The sequence below is a fragment of the Thermochaetoides thermophila genome, assembly GCF_000221225.1.
Source record: "Thermochaetoides thermophila DSM 1495 unplaced genomic scaffold scf7180000011819, whole genome shotgun sequence".
In the NCBI taxonomy this organism is placed as follows: Eukaryota; Fungi; Ascomycota; class Sordariomycetes; order Sordariales; family Chaetomiaceae; genus Thermochaetoides; species Thermochaetoides thermophila.
The window spans coordinates 326,982-346,564 of NW_006383035.1; the positions used below are offsets into that span (position 1 = coordinate 326,982).

General features: G+C 54.4%; 4 protein-coding genes across 4 annotated transcripts in view; 2 read left to right on the top strand and 2 right to left on the bottom strand.

Annotated features, from left to right (window-relative positions):
• Positions 1–114: 114 nt before the first annotated feature.
• On the top strand, positions 115–3,858 carry CTHT_0048530 (uncharacterized protein; the record flags this gene model as incomplete). The annotated part of the gene is made up of 4 exons (XM_006695153.1): positions 115–249; positions 337–3,588; positions 3,648–3,748; positions 3,816–3,858. 4 exons carry the CDS (start codon positions 115–117, stop codon positions 3,856–3,858), a joined length of 3,531 nt encoding a protein of 1,176 aa, XP_006695216.1.
• A 678-nt stretch (positions 3,859–4,536) lies between these two features.
• On the bottom strand, positions 4,537–5,557 carry CTHT_0048540 (uncharacterized protein; the record flags this gene model as incomplete). Its single annotated transcript, XM_006695154.1, has 2 exons — positions 4,537–4,869; positions 4,994–5,557. The coding sequence occupies 2 exons, from the start codon at positions 5,555–5,557 to the stop codon at positions 4,537–4,539; spliced, it is 897 nt and encodes a 298-aa protein (XP_006695217.1).
• Positions 5,558–9,850: 4,293 nt separating this feature from the next.
• CTHT_0048550 (uncharacterized protein) lies at positions 9,851–13,403 on the top strand (the record flags this gene model as incomplete). The annotated part of the gene is made up of 9 exons (XM_006695155.1): positions 9,851–9,854; positions 10,901–10,926; positions 11,098–11,869; positions 11,966–12,032; positions 12,210–12,303; positions 12,358–12,492; positions 12,556–12,607; positions 12,659–13,065; positions 13,116–13,403. The coding sequence occupies 9 exons, from the start codon at positions 9,851–9,853 to the stop codon at positions 13,401–13,403; spliced, it is 1,845 nt and encodes a 614-aa protein (XP_006695218.1).
• Positions 13,404–15,714: 2,311 nt separating this feature from the next.
• Positions 15,715–19,583, bottom strand: part of CTHT_0048560 (uncharacterized protein) — a gene marked incomplete at both ends in the record, with an annotated part of 4,529 nt that continues 660 nt past the window's right edge. The window contains 6 exons of the mRNA XM_006695156.1: positions 15,715–16,244; positions 16,926–17,149; positions 17,234–17,393; positions 17,456–17,535; positions 17,613–17,731; positions 17,796–19,493. Coding sequence (XP_006695219.1) covers positions 15,715–16,244; positions 16,926–17,149; positions 17,234–17,393; positions 17,456–17,535; positions 17,613–17,731; positions 17,796–19,493 — 2,811 coding nt within the window. The remainder of the gene's footprint in view (positions 16,245–16,925; positions 17,150–17,233; positions 17,394–17,455; positions 17,536–17,612; positions 17,732–17,795; positions 19,494–19,583) is intronic.

Below are 19,583 nucleotides of genomic sequence, written 5' to 3' on the forward strand. Positions count from 1 at the left end.
ATTTTATCCTCTAACCACGCCCACTGCGAGCCGCAAGCCCTGGGAAGCGGCAGACAACGCTCAACTATTCTCTTGTTGGAAGTTTGAGCCGTTGTTTGTTTCCAGATTGCCAACATGCCGGGGGTTGTCGATTCGCCCGAGGCGGAGTCCTCGAGGAAGCGCGCCAGGCGCGCCGCCGGTCACGATGGTGACGATAACGGTTATGTCGTTGAGGTTAGGAACACTTACGGGAACCAGAGACCGGCTTTGGTAGGTCGATCTACTCGCGACAGAAGAGTCGCATTGCACCGTTCCGTCTGTAATGGATAATAGAAATGAATGCTTACGCTTTACCAGAGGAAGCGCATGCGCCTGTCTGAGGAAGGGCCGAGCAGAAGTGGTTTCACTCACCAGCCCAGCGAGGATAGCAGCGGAGACTCTGTGAACGCGCGGGATGCCGTTGAACCCCCATCTTCTCCCCCGCGGACCCAATACGACTTGATGCGCGACGGCCACTTCGAGCACCTTCAATATGAAGCCCAGGACGACCAGCGTGCCACCCAACGGCTGCGCTCCCGCACCAACGTCCTTAGCCACAACACGGTCGCCGAGAACGGTATCCTTGAGAGCGTCACATGCGTCAACTTTATGTGTCACGAACGCCTGCACTGCGAGCTCGGCCCTCTTCTCAACTTTATCGTCGGTGAGAACGGTAGTGGGAAAAGCGCTATCTTGACCGCAATTACTCTTTGCCTCGGAGGCAAGGCAAGCTCAACCAACCGCGGCGGTAGTCTTAAGGCTTTTGTCAAAGAAGGCCAGGAGCGCGCCATGCTGGCGGTTAAGATCAAGAACCGCGGCCATGATGCTTTCAAGCCCGAGCTATACGGCGACTCTGTCATCGTCGAGCGTCACTTCTCCAAGTCCGGAGCCAGTGGATTCAAGGTGAAGAGCGCCACCGGCGTCACCATTTCGACTAAGAAGCAGGAGGTCGAGGAGCTGGTTGAATACTATGCTCTACAAGTCGACAATCCTCTCAACATCCTTTCACAGGATAATGCACGTTCGTTCCTCAATTCTGCCAACAAGTATCAGAAGTATAAGTTCTTCATCGAGGGCGTTCAGCTTCAGCAACTGGATAACGATTACCGCCTGATTGCGGAAAACCTCGATATGATGGTTTCCAAGATTCCTGACCAGGAAGAAATGGTTAACCGTGCTCGTGAAGATTTCGAAAAGGCCAAACGCCTGCGAGAGTCGCTCGAAGGCGCTCGCCGGATCCGAGCGAAAGCGAAGGTCGTGCGTGCCCAGTTGGCGTGGATTCAGGTGGAGAACGAAGAACGCGAGCTCCAGAAGCAGGAGGAGAAACTAAATCGTCTTAACGAGCATATCGCGCAAACAGACCGCGAGATTGAGGAGCAGGCTGAGGCCCTCGCCCGGGCGGACCAGCAGATCGCGCAAGCGGAGGAGCTCGTCAGCGAGGTCAAGCAAGAACAGGACGATGTCAAACGCCGGTCAGAGCAGGCACGTGACGAGCTCAATAGGTTAAGAGGAGAGCTGGAGAAGCTTCATAGTGACGAGCGAGACGCCAACGAGAACTTGAAGCGGATCGAAGAGGACATTCAGAAGAAAGAGGAAGAAATTGGTCGGGAACGAAAACGTCTAGAAAGCAAGAACAATGGGCAGCACGCTGCTAAGCTCAAAGAGCTAGAAGAGGCAAAAGTCGAGGTAGCCAACCTTGGGCAGAAGCTCAAGGAAGTCAATGAGCGGAGGCCCGAACTTATCAAAGCCATCGACGAGACAAACAAGAAACTTGAGCAGATTGATAAAGATGTCACATCAAAGAGGGTGCAGATAGACAAGGTCGAAAACAGTATCAGGAATCTTGAGACCTCCCGCGGTTCCCCTTACGACGCTTACGAGCGTGGTGTCGCAGCTTTGGTTAAGCGGATCGATCAGGACAATGGCTTCAGGGACAAGCCGATTGGGCCTCTTGGTGCTTACCTTCGTCTTACCGAGCCACGGTGGTCATATATCCTTGAAGCGACCCTCGGGGGCAGTCTAAATGCCTTCTTAGTGACAAACAACCAAGATCAAAAAAGGCTCAGTGCAATGATGAATGAACTGAATGTCCGGCATTGCCCTATTCTCATTTGCAATCCGCGTCCTCTCGATCTGACCGGGAAAGAGCCCGATCCAGAGTATAACACGATCTTGCGCGTGCTTCGGATCGACAACATCATGGTTCGTGACCAGCTGATCATCAATCATGCCATTGAACAGATTCTTCTGGTGCCAGAGCGCGTTCGCGCCGAACAAATAATGTTCGATGGCGCCCGGCCGCGGAACGTGAGAGCTTGTCTAGCGTTGCACGATACGAGGCCTAACGAAGGCATCAGGTTGACGGTCAACACCGGAGGGCCTTCGACCTCTCCCGTCCAGCCTGACATGCGGCAGAAGCCGAGAATCCAAACGGACTCTGACGCTCAGCTGAACCTACAGAGAGAGGCGCTCCAGCGGCTCCGGGCCGAGCTTAATGCCCTCGAAAGCGAGCAACGGCGTCTCCGACAGGCATCTCAACATGCCACAGCTTCCCTACACCAGTTCGAGAGGGAGCGGCTTGACCTAGAGAGGAAGATTCGTAATGCCAAAGCTCTAGTCGAGACCTTGACCGCAGAGCTGGAAGATTTGACGAGCGGCGACACGGGACACCTAAACGGGCTCGAGCAGGTTCTGAAGGACCTCGAAAAGCAACGGGAGCTTGTCGGCATGCAGTTCGGCACGCTGGCTTTGCAAAAGCAAGAGAAGAACCGCGAAGTCGAAGATGCCAGGAAGAAGCGTGCAGCCTGTCGCAAAGAAGAGGAAGAAGTGGAGTCAAAGCTTAAGAAGGCCGAAACGAAATTGCAAAAGAGGCGGGACATCCGGCAGGTCGTGCTGATTGAAAAGAACAATCTCCACGAGCGGCTGGACAAGCTCAACAGGGACAAGGCCGAACTGGAGGATGTCATCCAAGAGACGACACGCAAACTCGAGGCTATGAGCGCAGAGGCCCGGACGGTCGCAGCTGAGCGCCCTGCCATTCCCCCGGGGGAGACACACAGCAGCCTTGAACAGAAGTATGCCTCTCTCGATCGACACCTCCGCAAGCTTGAAAAAGACCGTGGTAAACCGGAAGAGGAAATCCATGCAGAATACGCCAAAGCAACAGAGGCGTACGAGAAGGCTGTGCAGAGCCTTGAGTCCACCAAGCTCATCAACCAGCGCCTGCAGCAGTCCCTTACTCAGCGCCTTGCCAAGTGGCGCAAGTTTCAGCGCTACATCTCTTCTCAGTCCCGTGCCAACTTCATTTACCTGCTCAGCGAACGCGGGTTCCGTGGCAAGCTGCTTCTTGACCACAAACGGAAGGCCCTTGACCTGGTTGTTGAGCCCGACCAGACGCAGAAGCAGGCTGCTGCGCGGAGTACCAAGACCCTTTCGGGTGGTGAAAAGAGTTTCTCGTCGATCTGTCTGCTCTTGGCCATATGGGAAGCCATGGGCTCGCCGCTCAGGTGTCTGGATGAGTTTGACGTGTTCATGGATAATGTGAACAGGGCCATCAGTACCAACATGCTGGTGAGGACTCCTCCTAACGAAAGTGATAAAAGGTTTGAAACTGACTTATGTCTATACAGATTACGGCGGCCCGTCGCTCGGTCAATCGTCAATACATCTTCATCACGCCGAATGCCATTGAGGGGAGGAATACGCTCGATAAGGATGTCAAGATTATTCGGTAAGTTGCCCACATGAATCCTGATAGTAATAGTTTCCTTTGAACACAGTGCTAATTGACCGTGCAGTCTGACCGATCCACGCCAGCGCACTCTTATTAATCACCGCTGAACGTTGTCGTGTGGTTGAGTTGCTCTCTTGGCTTCTGCGGCTCTACTTTGTTCGTCTTACTCCGCTCGCGCTCTTGATGCCGAGCAATCAAATTGCTCTACCGTCTGTGGCTTGTGTCCAACGGCATGTTCGCCTTACCTGTTGATCCTTGTCGGAGTATCTTTTTTTATTGCTGTCCGCTTCACGTATCTTTTAGATGTACAGAGTTTATAGTTTTAGTTATAGAAGGGTCGGTGTGGGTGCGGCTCGGTATTCTTCCTATCTGGACTGGATTGGGCACTTGGGAACCGGGGGGACAATAGGATGGCTGGCGTCATAACGGTGTCGGATTATTTGTTCTACTCTGAATTGGATCTATCGCTCTTCAAACGGGGTTTTCATGGCTGGGATGGTTGCCTCTATTCCTCTAATGATAATACGGACTAATTCCTATGAAAAAAAGCTCATGATAGGAGTTGCGGAACGAAAAGGTATGTCAAGGTTATGTAATGTATAGGGTATGTATATATGACATAGCCGCAACGTATCAACTTAAATGCTAAAAGCATGTACCTGTAAATGAAGAGTGGTATTTACATTTTCTACAAATATTGTACACCGTCTCCAATGGTCTAAGTTATACCATCGTCAACCCCTCCCCTCTTAGATCCCCAACGGTAATCAACAACCCCCTTAAACTTATATCCTTACCCCCTTACTCCTCAAAATATTCACCACTGCAGCCCCAGTGAACCCAACCCATTCTGTCACGTTCCTCACCGCACCGCCGACCTGGCGCGCCTCGTCCAGTCTCCTGCGCAGGAAAGCCCGGGTCTCGCGCTGGTCGAGAGAAGTATCTGTCGTCTGGAAGAGCTCGGTCCCAGCGTAGATGGCTGAGAGAGAGGCGCGCTTGGTGTACCAGGAGGGATCGACCGACTTGTCGCCGGCGAGGTAGATGATTTCGTCGGCTAGGAGGGCGAGTTCCTTGAGGGAATGAGGCAGGTAGGAGGGGAGGGCCATTAGAGCTAGGGCCTGGGGCTGTTAGCATTGTCTTTTCTGCGCAAGTAGGGAGATTGATGTCCCGAGACTTGATCTAGCAAGACAATAATAGCAGGTCATATATATAGATATATATATGAAAAAAAAAAAAACATACCTCCTGCCACCTCCCCACGATACCCCCCTCCACGTTCCCCTTCAACCTCTCCCACGTAATAACCTCCACCCGCTCCTCAACCCCCAGCCTCTCCAACTCCTTCTCCAGCGCCTTAACCCTCTCCTTCAGTCCCTCTCTTTGGCTCCAAAGCCACCACCGTACCAGCCCGAACTCCCCGTCGGCCAGCACCGCGGGGGAGATATCCAGGTGCCCTGTGTCGCGCGCGCCTAGGGCGAGTGATTCAGCAGTCCAGCCGTGCGTAGGCACGTGTTTGAGGGCGGCGGAGAGAAGGAGTTGTTCCGTGGGTGTGAAGGGAGGTGGGGGAGGGGGGTGGGTGGTTGAGTGGTAGGAGCGGATGGTGGTTGACTTTGGTGCAGCTGTAGAGGGCGTTTGGATGAGGGTCTTGTCGGATTTCAAGGGGGAGCGTGGGGAGGGAGTCGCTGGGACGAGGGAGCGTGTTGTTGAGAGGAGAGCCGCTTGAGTTGTTGTAGGCGAGCACATCGCCAGGCTGCGGAGGAGATGGCGGCTGGCCATGGTGGTAGAGGGGAGAGGGGCCGGCGGCATGGTTTTGATGGCTCTGCTACTCTAAAACCTCGGGTAAAAACGAATTGAACGGGTTTCGGCACAGCTGGGAGGAGCTGGGCAGGTCAATTGGCGTGTTCTGGCGCTCGCACCGTCGACGATGACGATTTCGATAATGCAAGTCGAACTCGGCACGTGTTTTTGGAGTCAGGCCAGGCGTTCGGTGTTTGGCGCGGGATGCGGTGGCTCGCTGGGGTTCTCGCCCGCCCTCGCTAGGACAGAATTGGGCTAGGTCAGTGGGGTGCCCCATATGATGGATCTTCTCAGGTTCTTGGCAAGACGTGGAAAGTTTCATGGCTTTTGGTGTCCGAGCTGAAACGATCTCATCACTACGGATTATTACATCGGGCTGGATAATTTGATGATCTATATGGGCTGAACTGAGGGTAGATGCTCTCCCTCAAGATGCCAGCCCACGACATCCGCACGCCAGAAGCACGCAGCTGCGTTGAAGTAACGCCATGATGGCAGGGAGGGGCGCCATCGGGCACAGTAGCAGCTCCCACGCATCCTTCTGCTGCAGCAAAAGGGCGCCACTCAGAACGGCATCATTGGGCTGGGAATGGATCCATACAGCTGCTCGGAGGATTATCAGATCCGAGAGATCGCTGAGGTGTTCCTCGTCTGGAATGCTGGTGACGGGGACTTCCAAGTATGGTGACTTTGGGTTTTTCTGTAAGTGCCGTTGGTTAGTTAGAATACCTTACCTTGGACAGGCCATCTGTGTGCGTGCACATCAGATATCGAGGCACCTGTCTTTAAGCCCTAAATCTGTCATCGACATCGTCTGAAACGTCAACTCTAGTCGCTCAGCACAAGAGTGACGAAATTTTGCGCCGCACATGGACTTGTCCGTCCTCAGATGAGGGGTTTAGCCTGTGGCTTGCCCCGCCCAAGCCACCAACGACCTCTCTTGCTCCCACGGGCTGGCTGGCGATTTCCTCGAAGAATCAGAGCATCTCGGCGCGATCAGAAAGTTGGGCATCAGTAAGGACAAAGGAGAGACCTCGACCTTTTGATCTCATCCGTCCAGCATCCAGACACTGGATTCCCCATCCACCTCGGCTCCGCACGGAATCAGTCCCCGGGCCGCCCGTAGCGTGTCCCCGCCAGTGGTTCTGCCGAGAAATAAGCGCAGCAGCAGCGTGTCATCCAGCATCGCGCTGTAGTTGATCAACGTTATCCAGCGACCCAGTCCATAGCACAGAATCCAGACGCTCAGGCTCTCCCGCAGCACAAGCGCAAGACCCATTCGGCTTCATAGCCCGTCTGGTTTGCGTGCATGCCGCGCTTATTAGCCAATTCCACCCTGCATTCACCGGTCTGGGTCTGTGGAGGACGAGCCGGCTTGTGGTTGGCTCCCTTGCCTGCCTTCCCGATCGGTTGAGCGCGGCGCGGAGGTTGATGAAGGGACGGCATGGTTGGGTTGGGTTTCCGGGGCCAGGAATGCGGGTGGGTATGGTATGCAGCAGCAGCAGCTGCTGCTGCTTCAAAGCCTGTACGGAGAAGCGCTTCTTTTTTCAACCGCTCTGCAGCACGACTGGCCGTGGGGCCGAGGCATCCGTAACGGCTCTGGGATGTTTTTGACTGGCCAACTAACGAGGGCTAGCTACTGTGCTGCTGGGGGATGAGAATTTTGTGTTCTTTTGTGCCTCTCGATCCTACTGCTCGATGCCCCGCTGAAAAATTTCTTCGAGGCTGCCAGCGGGATGTTCGAGTCACCGGAACACAAGACTGGCAGTCTTTCGCTCCGGATGTGATTCCCCTTATGCGGTGTCACCCTTGCGCAGATTGCGGGATCTTCGCTGACACACCATGAGGGTTCAGTTGTTGAAAAGGTTGGGGAGCCAATATCGAATATATTGGGCCGTCCCCAAAGGCACCGGGACATCATCAGAGCCTTGTCTAGTCATAGTTTCGAGTCCCCGCCATCACTCTGCAAGATGACCAAAAGTGATGGCGCTTTTCTTGAATTGGAAGTATCCAGAACGCATGCAAACGGCTGCCACGAGGATTTTGTGTACCTGAATGCAACTTTCCGTGAAGATGCCTGCTTGTAGAAAGAGGTGATTCTTAGATTGGTGGTTGTGAAGACAATGTTCTTTTCCACCTGCAGCGATCTGCGTAAGTACAAGGCATTGGTGTTACGTTGTCTGCGTGGCACACTGTGGTGCGCAGAGTCTTTGAGCGCGTACACATATGATATTCCAGAGATTTATTTGGAGCATGTTGTCCTCAGCATCAGAGCAATCAAAAATTTAACACCAACTTCTTATCCAAGTGAAGCTCATGGTGTTGATCTTGAGGTAGGCGCTCAAAAATTGGCGGGGTTGTGGGGCAGATAAGGCTGGGTATCAATGTTTTTTATTGGCTACATTGCCCATGTGGGTCTAATCAGAATGCTTCGCCATGATGTTGTCATGCCGTTGTAAGAGAGCTGTCAGCGTCCTCAGCAAAGGCTGCCGACATACGACTACAAAAAACACCGTTGTGTAGATCACTAGCTCGCTTTACACAACAGATCTTTGTCCGCAGTACAGATACCGTCTTGGCCTTTTTCTTTGAACTTTATAGGTAGTGTTGACTGACATACCATCTGAAGCGCAATCTCAAATCTCAAGAAAGGGCTTGAAACTTTCACTGGCGATGCAACATTTGATAGAAATCTGAGGAGCGGTTGATGTTGGACTCTGATGTTGGCGAATCCGCTCAAGAGCGACATAGATGCGCCGTGGGGGAAAGTCAGGATACCAAAATGGGCGCTTCAGCTCTCTAGGGCTCAGGGTCAACAGAGAGACTTGGCTCAACTGGGTGGCGTGCATTAAAGTGGGTGCATAACGGAGCCAATCTTATGCTGGAAAGGTCTGTTAAGGCCTGTATGTAATTACATGAAACATACGGCTCCGTACGGATTACGCTGCTTCGTGGTTAAATTGCCGTTTCTGTGAGGGTTCCTTTCCGTTAGCGACCCGGCGTCAGCCTGCATTGCCACCGGCTCCGTTTAGAGCTGGGCAAGCCCCGGCGCTTCTGTGGGCTAGGCCCTTTCAAGCGGCCAATGGGCCCCACCCTTGCCAGCTGCCCGTCCTCGCATTCAGGTGCGCGAGAAAAGACCAACGCCAACACCGTGAGACTGTGACTGCGTCGAACGTGCCTGCACCTCACTGCTCATACTGCCTACTTGCGGAGACCAACCAATTGAGTCGACAGCACCAGGACACGACGCGCATCTCGATCGTCATTGTCACTCCGTCTGCCGGCAGTGTGCTTTGCCGACTGTCACCTTGACATCTGGAAACTCACACGCACCTACTGGTTTGTCATCTCGTCCATCGCGGACGCCATCAACCCTTGCTCAATCGTGAGTTATCTGGCGGGAACGCGTACTCGTGTACTTTTTGTACTGTACAGGTACGATTGACGCCCCTCCTTTGGCCCCTTTCTCGGCGGTCAGACGCTGGCTCCCGGGACCCGTGACAATCGAAACGTTTTTTGTGCTGACTCTTGTTCCCCCCTTCACAGTCTCAGCAGTCCCAACAGTCCCGGCCAGCAGCACAGCTCGGCAACCCCAGGTTGCACAGAGTTTGAGCGAACCACTCAGAGTCTTCAGACCTGCTCTCGTCCTCTCTTCCGCCCGCTCTTGGCCGCGTCGCCTTGCGTTTGCTGCTCGCTGTTCGCCGCTCGCTCGCTGCGCCCAGCGTTCCCAGGTCCCACTGTTTCACTGTCTCGGTCGGTCAAGCTGTGCAGCAGCAAGCACCAAGCAGCAAGTGGAAGCAGCGCGCCCATCAAGCTTTCTCGTTGCTCGACTCGGACAGACGCACGCCTGCCCAACTCGGTTCAGGGAAGCTCATCCATTCGCCGTTTGCCACTCGGCGCCAGCAGTCACCTCCTGTCAGCAGCAGTCTCAGCTGGAGCCCCCAGTGTGCCGTCACCGGATCTCACATCCAAAGACAAGGTCCTGACTGCCGACAAGATCGCTGTTGATCCGTTAGCCAGAGGGAGTGTTTCGTTTCGCGTGCCTTGCGGCGCCTCCCCCCCACTTAGCACTCAGCAGCAACACTACTCGGTCAACCTGAGAAAGCTCAGGTTAAGCTCGGGCTCAAGGTCCAGGTCCTAGTTCGCAACTCGCCAAGGCGTCCGCAACAAGCAGAACTCCTCTCATCTCAGCACGCATCCAATTGTCGCACCGCCAAAATTTTTTCCCTGCCCTGCCTCTTCTCTAAAGAGCAGCTAAGCCGTTGGAATTGAAATTTTTTTTTTCATTTCCCTACGACAGCCATGGGTAAGTTTTCGATTTGTTCGAACTGCTTTGCATCCATCCACAACCACATCCAATTCGCGGCCTGCCGTCATAGCTATTCCATAGCCCTGATATCTGCCCTATTCTCTTTTCTGTTCCCATGCCTCAGTCCATACTTTGACCCCAGATCCAGTCCTGCTGCTGCTGCGCTGCGTCGCCTTTGTTGGTTGGTGCCCGTCGCGTGTGAGCCGTGCCTCTGAGCCTCCGAGCACATCACGGACACCCGACGCCAGCCTCCTCCACGCCTGCACCAGGAACGCTGGGCACTCGTTATCGTGAGCATTCTCCAAGATGTCTCGATGACGTGTTATTGCTGCTTGTAATCCCAGGCCTGTCCAGTCGGCAGCTTGGTTGAGCTCGCAGCACACACGCATCACATACTTACACATCTCCTCATTGTCTTCTTATATATATATGCCTTTGATTTGATATCTTTTATTCCTACTGCACTACACACGCCTACCATACACTCGCACACGCTCGCACATACCACCTACTGCTGCCGGTCACCCATACACACTTACACACATACACACATCTCTTCCCTTCCCCGCTGTGTGGCAGTCGGCTCTGGCTTGGGCGAGATTCCTGGCTCTTCCTCTGGCCAACCAAGGTTCTCCTCGCCATCGTTCGACTCACAGCTCACGGCTCGGCGCCGTGCTGTGCTGAAGTACCTGCCCTGGCCGTCGTGCCCGACCTGCCTGGTCTGCTCGGCGACATGCCCATGCCCTATATACCACATACATGTATTGTACAGTACATTCGCACCGCGAGATACCCCCCTCCCCTCCCTCCCTTCGCCCTGCTGCATGTCTTTCCCTTCTGATCCACCCTCGTACTCATTCGAGATCACCCCCGCCGCGGGTCCCCCCAAGTCCTACCCTCCCTCAAAAATTGCCACTTCCGCAACCGCCTTGCTTCCTTTCCCCATTCCTCCTACACCTCACTCTTACCCCTAGACCCTCTCTTGGACCGACGCTTTCCATAGCCAGTCCGCAAATATCTCTAACCTCGTTTTCCTCCCACAGCTGATTCAGACACGTATCGTCCTCAGGTAAGTTGCTCCCGCCTGCGGCGTGCTTTTTGGTTTTCTCTGGCATCTGTTTTTTTTTCTTGCTTTTGTCCGGCCGGGCTCCAGAAACCCTGGGCCTCTCGGGAACCCCAGCGCCCCGCGGTTTTCATTTTGCGACTTGCGGCCTTCTCGCTTTTCCTCTCTCTTGTTAAGCTGACTCCCATCCTGTCCGATGTGGGCCGTGCTCGATGGTCCAGCGCGGGCGTCCGACTCAATCGTGCGTTCGCTCGCTCGTTCGCTGGCGCTGCCGGCCGGTCTCCACAATTTGCACTCCAGATTGGGAGGGTCCTAGGTCCTTACCTAGCCGCCACCGCGGGCGCGCGGGGCCCCTTCCCTGATCACTATGGAGCCTGGAGCCTTGCGTTGGCGCAGCCTCGTCGCTTGAAACGGTCGCTGGCCCAGCCGCATCCAGTGGCACTGCATCCGCATCGCCTGGTCTGGAGAGGTTGTCAGCCCGCGAGCCTGAAAGCCTACTCGAGCACCTCGAGCACCACCCCGCCCCCTCACTTGCCGGCTTGTGCAACCCCAATCCCCCCCGAATCTGCAACCACCACTGCTGATAACGTGGATCAGCCTTCCACTGACATGTCGCAGCGCGAGAGGTCTCGTTCTCCCCGTAGGGGTCGCTCCAGGAGCCCGAACGGTCGCCGCTCATACTCGCCGCGTGACGAGTCGAGGAATAACAACCACCAGAAGAGGAGAAGCCGTTCTCCCATGACGGGCCAACCCCAGCAGACTGGACAGTCTTCCAACACTGGCTACAACGCTCCTCCCCCTCACCACGGGTCGTACGAAGATCGTGCGGCTCGCCGCGAACAGGTCATGAACAACATCCGCGAGACGTCCCAGCAGGACCGCCGCGTCTACGTCGGCAACCTGTCTTACGACGTGAAGTGGCATCACCTGAAGGACTTTATGAGACAGGGTGCGTTATGGGAACAGCAATGGGGGAGCGCGGTTTGCTGCGCGCGATGGTGGATTTTTTTTTGGCTTGTGATGCTAACATGACTTGTGCCTTCAGCTGGAGAGGTTCTCTACGCCGATGTCTTGCTTCTTCCTAATGGAATGTCGAAGGTGGGCGCCTACAAGTGACTTTGGCACATGGTTCTTTTGTGGTTTCTCCTCTCCGGTTTGATGGATTGTTGGGTTGACGGGTTTGGGACAATGTCCGGCGGAAATTTAGGGATGCGGGTAAGTTTGGCGGCCGTCGTTTTTTTTTTTTTTTTCCGTTGTCCTAATTTTGGGCGCATGCTAACGTCCGGTAGTATTGTGGAATATGCCACTAGGGAACAGGCTCAACACGCCATTGCGACTCTCAGCAACCAGAATCTTATGGGCCGCTTGATCTACGTCCGCGAGGTAAGGTCGTCAACGACGACTGGCAGTCGTTTCAGCCGGCTGACGTCTACGCAGGACCGCGAGAGTGAGCCTCGTTTCGGCCCTCCGGGCGGCATTCCCCGCGGTGGTTACTCTGGCGGCATGGGCGGCGGTGCCTACGGCGGCTTCAACCCTATGGGCACTGCTGGCCGCCAGCTCTACGTCTCTAACGTGCGTATCGTTCACCTACTATTGGTCTGCTATCCACGCTCGCCTTCGTACTGACCCTCGCAGCTGCCCTTCAACATTGGCTGGCAGGATCTGAAGGATCTCTTCCGCCAGGCTGGTAAGTGTCCCCGGTCGTTTACCGAGGAATTTGTGCATTGACTTCGTCCAGCTCGTCAGGGCGCCATCATTCGTGCCGATGTCCACATGGGCCCCGATGGCAGGCCCAAGGGTTCTGGTATCGTCGTGTTCGAGTCCCCCGATGATGCTCGCAACGCCATCCAGCAGTTCAACGGCTACGAGTGGAACGGTCGCATCATCGAGGTGCGTGAGGATCGCTTCGCCAACCCCGGCATGGGCGGCCCTGGCTTTGGTCGTGGCGGCTACGGTGCTCCCCGTGGTGGCTTTGGTTATGGCGGCCGTGGCGGCTTCGCAGGCCGTGGCGGTTATGGTTACGGTGGTCGCGGTGGGTTCGGCGGTCATGGCGGCTATGACAACAACGTCTCGATGCCTCCTAACCCCTTCACCGACAACGTTGTTCCGGGCACGGAGAAGTGTGACACTATCTTTGTCCGCAATGTAAGTGACTTCCATCTGCGATCAACGCAGGCGGCAGCTAACCTGTCCAGCTTCCTTGGTCAACGAGCAACGAGGACCTCGTTGAGCTGTTCCAGACTATCGGCAAGGTTGAGCAGGCCGAGATCCAGTATGAGCCGAGCGGCCGCTCCCGCGGTACCGGTGTCGTCCGCTTCGACAACGCCGACACAGCCGAAACTGCTATCGCCAAGTTCCAGGGTTACCAGTACGGCGGTCGTCCGCTCAATATCGCCTATGCCAAGTACCTCAACCCGCAGCAGAACGACAACGCCATGGACACCGATCCGCATGCTGGGCTTACTCAGGACCAGATTATGTAAAGGAGCGATACGATCTGGACGGCCTCTCGCTTTGCATGAGAGGAGTTCTATCGAGTCGGTGGCAGCCGTTTGGAAGGGGTTGGGATTCGGATTTGCGTTAGGTGTAACTCCAAACTGGGCCGCTCATCGACTTTCATCGTCCCTCTAGTTTCGGTTATGCGCGTTAGGTTCTTGGCTGAGAGTCCACGTTTCTGCCATTATTTCCGGCGTATCTTGAAGGCGATGCGAGGCTTGAAGGGAACATTGACTAAGTACAAGTCCTGTCGTCGATGGCAGGCTGCGTTTTCGTGAAGGAGAGATGGGATTGGGATGGTTATGGAAATGTTGATAAGGGGTGGAGGAGTATGGGTTCATCGTCCCCCATTTAGCTCGGGAACATCTTCAGCATTAACAATCAGTTCCGCGCTCCGACATCTTCGACATCGACGACGTCCTTTTCCGTCCTGTAATCGTCTCGTGAACGTCGCGAAATCGGAAAGGTTTCTTTATGGTCATCTAGTTCCGCCTTTCTTTTGTCTCCTTATTCGATTCAGAAATTTGGGTGCAATGTCATACTCGTCTTTTATTTTTTTTCCCGTTGCTCTATTCTGAATTTTACAGTCCTATCGAGGAGGCAACATTAACAACAAAACATCAACTTACCGTCGGGGTTGTTGTGGTTCGTGGGTTCTTATTTTTTTTCTTTTCGTCATTCTCGACAAGGGTGGATAAGAAATAAGAGAGAAAATGGGAAAAGAGGGGGATCATTGCCTCATTAGTGAGGCTTACTTCTCTCCGTAGAGAGAGAAGAGGATGTCGGTCGGTTGGGAGGGCAGTTCTTTATGGGATTGTCATCGACACTACTTCATCACGACAGCAAACATCCTCATCATCTTTCCTTTTTTTTCTTCTCCTTTTTTCTTTCTCTTCCTTCTGCGGAGAAGGGTTACCTACCAAGAAAGATCCCATTACTTGGGGTCGGTTTGATTTCGGGGATCCAACTGGTATTCGCAGGGGAAGGGGGCCAAAGGATGGAACTGTCTAGAATGTGTACACTCGAATAGGGAGACAGTGATTTGCTTTTTTATGAGACTGGCGGTGATGGTTTGGTTTGCAAACGGTAACGGTTTGCGGTAGTGGTTTGGTGATGGCGGGATATTCTCCGGATCCGGATCTGGTCGACGGTCACGATGGGATGGTTCTTCCGGGGGACTACGCTCTGACGGCGTCACGTCGTGGTCGTCGACGGTTGATTGACCTTGGTATTTAAAACTGGCTGCGGTGCTGGTTGATGGTTGGCTGGCTGAGACGCCCAGCCGCGATATCGGCATCGGCTTTGACATGGTAGAGTGAGTGAGTAGGTGGACGGTAGGCTTCAGTGCCAGGCCCGGATTATTTTCCTCAGGTTTTATTACTACCATGGGTTATCGCTGGACCCGGTATGATTATGATCTCTGGTACGGTATGGTAGGGTTTGGTAGGATATCGCAGGACGTGTCATCAGTATCTGGCACTCCTGTCGACCGGGCCGAGGTCCAGGTCGAGGTCCGGTCCTCTTCCCATAGCTTTTGTCTATGTCCAGGTATTTGTTGGGGATGGGGTTAGGAAAGGAAGATTAGGTGAACGGCCGCCATCCGGTGCTGCTTTACCTACCTTCATAACGTCATCATATTGGCTACGCCACATCATACCACACAAGGGGCATGGCATTGCTCTTTGCTCTGTCCATGGATCAAATGGATACGTACTTGGGTATGACGGGCCAGGTTTTCTCCCGTCTTTAGGTAACTTTTGTCATTTTTTGACCCGATGTCAACATTCATCATCGGCGAACTCCTGCTGGCTTGGCTGGCTCTCTAGATCAATCCCTTTCCCTCCCCCCCCCCTCCCCTTCCCCCCCCTCTTCCCCCCCCCCCCCGCCTTTTCCTCTGAAACAGCTGACTGAATAGACTCGGTCAAGTGACCAATATCTCTATAATGCTGGTCGGCTGTTTATCGTTTATCTCGATAGCATCGTGAAATTACATGTTTTGGACATGCCCAATGTTGATGCCTCTCTATCTATGATAAAGGGAATATAGGTACGTATCTTGTTGCTTCTAGTTAGTTAAACTTGATCTTTTGCCAGGAACTCGGAGTTACGTTGATGCCATGTGATGTGATGACTTTCACTAGATGATAACCCCAATCTGGTGCTGAGTCCTACCTCCCTCCCTCCCTCCCTTTCTCCCTCCATTATCCATTCATCCATTCCCCTCCCCTTCCCCCGCCCATCCTCTAGAGATCTCCATCCATCCCTTCCATCAGCATGGCAACCAAACCCATAAGACGCTCAAAACCTCAACCGACTCCCCCTCCTTCCCTCCTCCTTCTTCGCATCTCCCCTTCCCCTTCCCCTTCCCCTCCCCCTCCCCCTCCTAATGCCCCTCCCCCTCGTGGTAGAAATCATTACCTCCGCCCGCTCCGTCTCACTCCCCTCTGCTGATGAGGCAGATGCAGAGGGCGTGCTACTGCCCTCGAGCTCGTCGACGCTAAGGCAGTAGGCGATGCGTCTGTGTCGGAGGGGGGAGGAACTGGGAGGCGGGTGAAAGGGGGATTTTGGCTCTGTTGGAGGATTCTGTTGTTGTTGTTGTTGTTGTTGTTGTTGTTGTTGTGAAGAGGGTGTGTAGTGGGGGCGGGCAGGATTAGGAGCAGGGGCGGGGCCGAGGTAAGGTTCGCTGATGATTGTGCCGGCGCTTGAGGGGGCGAGGAAGAAGTAATCTTGCTGGGTGTGGTGGTCATCATCATCATCATCGTCGTCGTCGTCGTTGTCGTGAGAGTGATTGGTACCGTGAGGGTCGGGTCCTAGATCAGAAGTGAGGACTAAAGGTTGTCAGAGTCTGAATTCGTCAAGATTGGATAGAGACTGACTGGGAGCAAAGGAGTATCGCGTGGATCAATCAACAAGAGGGGATGATGGGTCATTATCATCAATGAATGACGCTGAACGCTTGTATCAAACTCAACTCGACTCAACTATGCAAAATTACCATCCGTCCACCACGCCAACCCATCAACTAAATATCAAATGCAATGAATGCGATGCAAACAATGCAATGCAATGCAATGCAAAACCTGACCGTCTCTCTTTCTCCCTCTCTCTCTCTTTTTCTCTCTCCCTTGACTTCCCCCCCCCCCCCTTTCTTCATCTCAAAGTAACTTGAAAATAATCAATGAATGGGGTATTAAACGTATAACTTTAGCAAAAAAAAAAAAAAAACCAATCAGACACGAAAAAGAAAAATGAAAGAAAAAAAAGGAATCAGGACCGCTTGCCTCTCCCCGCCACGCCCCCAAATCGCGAAAACTGCCTCCCCACAATCCCCGTCCTCGCCTTCGCCGTATTCTCCTTATCTTTCCCTGGCGTACTACCATCTTTAGCCGGAATGGGCGGCCCACGAAGACTAAGTGACGTTCTCCCGCTCGGTCCTCCCCCTCCAGCTCCTCCGGTCCCTCCTGCACCTCCTCCCCCAGACCCGCTGGGCCCATCATGCCCATGCTTACCGCCGCCAGTGCCGTCCTCGACGCGATGGTGGCCTGCTTGTCCCGAACCATGCGGCTGCCAGTCATCAAAGTCGTTGGAGATGCTGCCCCGCTGGAGCCGGCGGGCGCGTTCCTGGACGGAGCGGAACTTCTCGAGGAGCTCGTTCCAGCGGATGATGCTTTCTTCGCGGCCTTTAAGGCGGTTGGGGCGGTCGAAAGAGGAAGTGTTGGGGGTTGAGGCGCCTCTGGATGGGTACAGTTAGGACAAGGGTTCAGAAGATGAGGGGTAAAGAAGATGAGATTGAAAAGATTGAAAAGGGGTGACGTACGGCCTCGGCGCGATATGCAGATAGCCAATCGAGCTGACTGCGTTGAGACGGTTCTTGAGTGCCGCGAAGGCTGATGACTGCGGTAGCAGCATCAGAAGGCCATAAAGGCATTTATAAAGGTAGGGGTAGCGCTCCGGCTCGAGGAGCTGTAGGCGCAGGTCTATCTCCGTGTCAGCTCATCCAATTCATCGTTTCTATCAATATTCCTTCCATAGCACTTACACGTAAACACCGGGGACTCCAGCAGCTGCACCAGCTTGTCGATCTGAATCAACATGTTGACCGTCATCTCGAGCTCGGCACTACACACCACATTAGCCCAGGCTTAAAGAAAAAGAAAAGAAAGAAAAAGAAAACTGCTAGCCAGAGAGGGACGAACAAGATCTGGAGCAAGTTATACGCCTGCTCGTATGCCTGAGCCAGCAAGCACAGCGAGAAGGTAGCGACGGCGTTGTAGCACCACGAGCGGAACAGCGCAACGAAAAACGTCTGTCCTTCCTGTATTTCATTTAAAAAGTCAGCAACCCTTTCAAGCCCGATCCCAGACCCCAGAGTAACGTACCTTAGTTTCCAAATTCCTCAACCTCTTCCTCAAATCCGCCAACTCCGGCGCCGTAATCAAATTATTATTCAAGTTCTGTACCATGATACTCGCAAACTCGACATCCTCCTCCTTTTCTATGCAGTCTGCCAGCGTGCGATATATTCTCTCCGCACTCAGACTAGTACACAGCTGCCGGATGATCAGATTCCCCCTCGTCTCCAGCAACTTGCGATCCGTCGAGAACAGCTGCAGCAGATTCACCATGAAATTCGTAAAGTAATCGTCCTCGCTGTTCCGCGAGATCTGGCTCAGCAGCTGCAGGTCCTTGGTGACGACGGCCTCGGCCGGGTCGGACAGGGTCTTGAGCAGCGCGGGGAAGGTCCCGTCGTTGAAGGCTAGCACCTTGCGCGGCGCCTTGCGGTGCAACATAATCAGCCACGTCAGGGCCGCCACGCGGGTGGCCTCGTGGTCGTTGAGGAAGAGCAGGGTGAGAGAGTTCACCGCAGCCGCGTAGTCCAGATCGGCCTGAGCCTGCGGCATGGACGGCTGGCTCGGTGTCGGCGTGCGCGGGGCTTGTTTATTCTGGCTCTGGGCAGGTGTCGGGCTGCGGACCTCGAGCTCTCTTGATCCCGAGATAGACGCCCTCGCACTAGCGGTGCCATCCTGCGACGGTCCCGGAGTCGCACGCGACGACGACGACGGGCCCGGCACGGCCTCAGCCTCATCAGACAGCGACACAACATAATCCATAAGAGAGGTGTTCACCCTGGCAGCCGCCTGGCGAATAGACTCCACGCCGCTAGCCATGGCCGGAAGCAGATGGGCCAGGATCTTGGGCGTGAAGGGGAGCACCTCCTCGGGACAAATGTCCAGAAACTCAACAATCCAGCGCAGCGCCTCGAGCAGGCTGTCCTCTTCTGGTAACATCATGGAGTCCTTAGCCGGCATGTTCCAGGGCCAGGGGCGAGCTATTGAAGTGGTGTTGGAGGTCGATGACTTACCCAAGGGCGAATCGAGCGTGGCCGTCAGGATCTCGAGAATGGCTTTGTAGTTGATCTGCACGTCCTGGCCTGGGACCCAGTCCTCTTCACTGTCCACCTCGTCTTCGTCTTCGTCATTATCATCATCATCATCATCATCATCATCATCACCATCGTCGTCATCGGCGGCAGTCTCGGAGTCGACGCTAGCACCCTCCTCCTCGAGCCGCGGCCGGGAGCTGGCACTAGCAGCTGAGTCGAGGCGCCGACGCCTCTCCTCGGCCTTGGACTTTTTGCTCTCGGCGATGCCTTTTTTTATGCGAGCGATGCGCTTGATCTCCTCGAGGAACCTGTCCAGACACTTTTGCGTGGTGACATGGACGTCTCGGTTCGAGTCGCTCAAAAACCGCAACAATCCCCCAAGGAATTCAGGCAGGTATGTGACCAGCTCGAGGTCCGGGATCCCGTCCAAGAGAGTAATCCAGCCGACCAGGAAAGTTCGGGTGAAGGGGTTGGTGACATAAATGCGGTCGCGTAACAATGGGATGAAGCGCTTCAGCGAGAAGGCTGTCGGCGGCTCAGTCTCGTCAGCTGGATCTTTGTCGGGGTCCTGATAGGACGGCGGCTGTTCCAGCACAGAGACGTAGGTCGCAGCACTCTCGGAGACGATATCCTTGATCAGACGGTCGAGCAGCTCGGCTCCATTCTTAACGGACGGCTCCGAGTCGGCGCCGAGCTAAACCGGTCAGCATACGAATGAATGCACAAAGGGAAAATAAAAATAAAAAACGAAAATGAAAAAAAAATTTAAAAAAAGAAAGAAAGA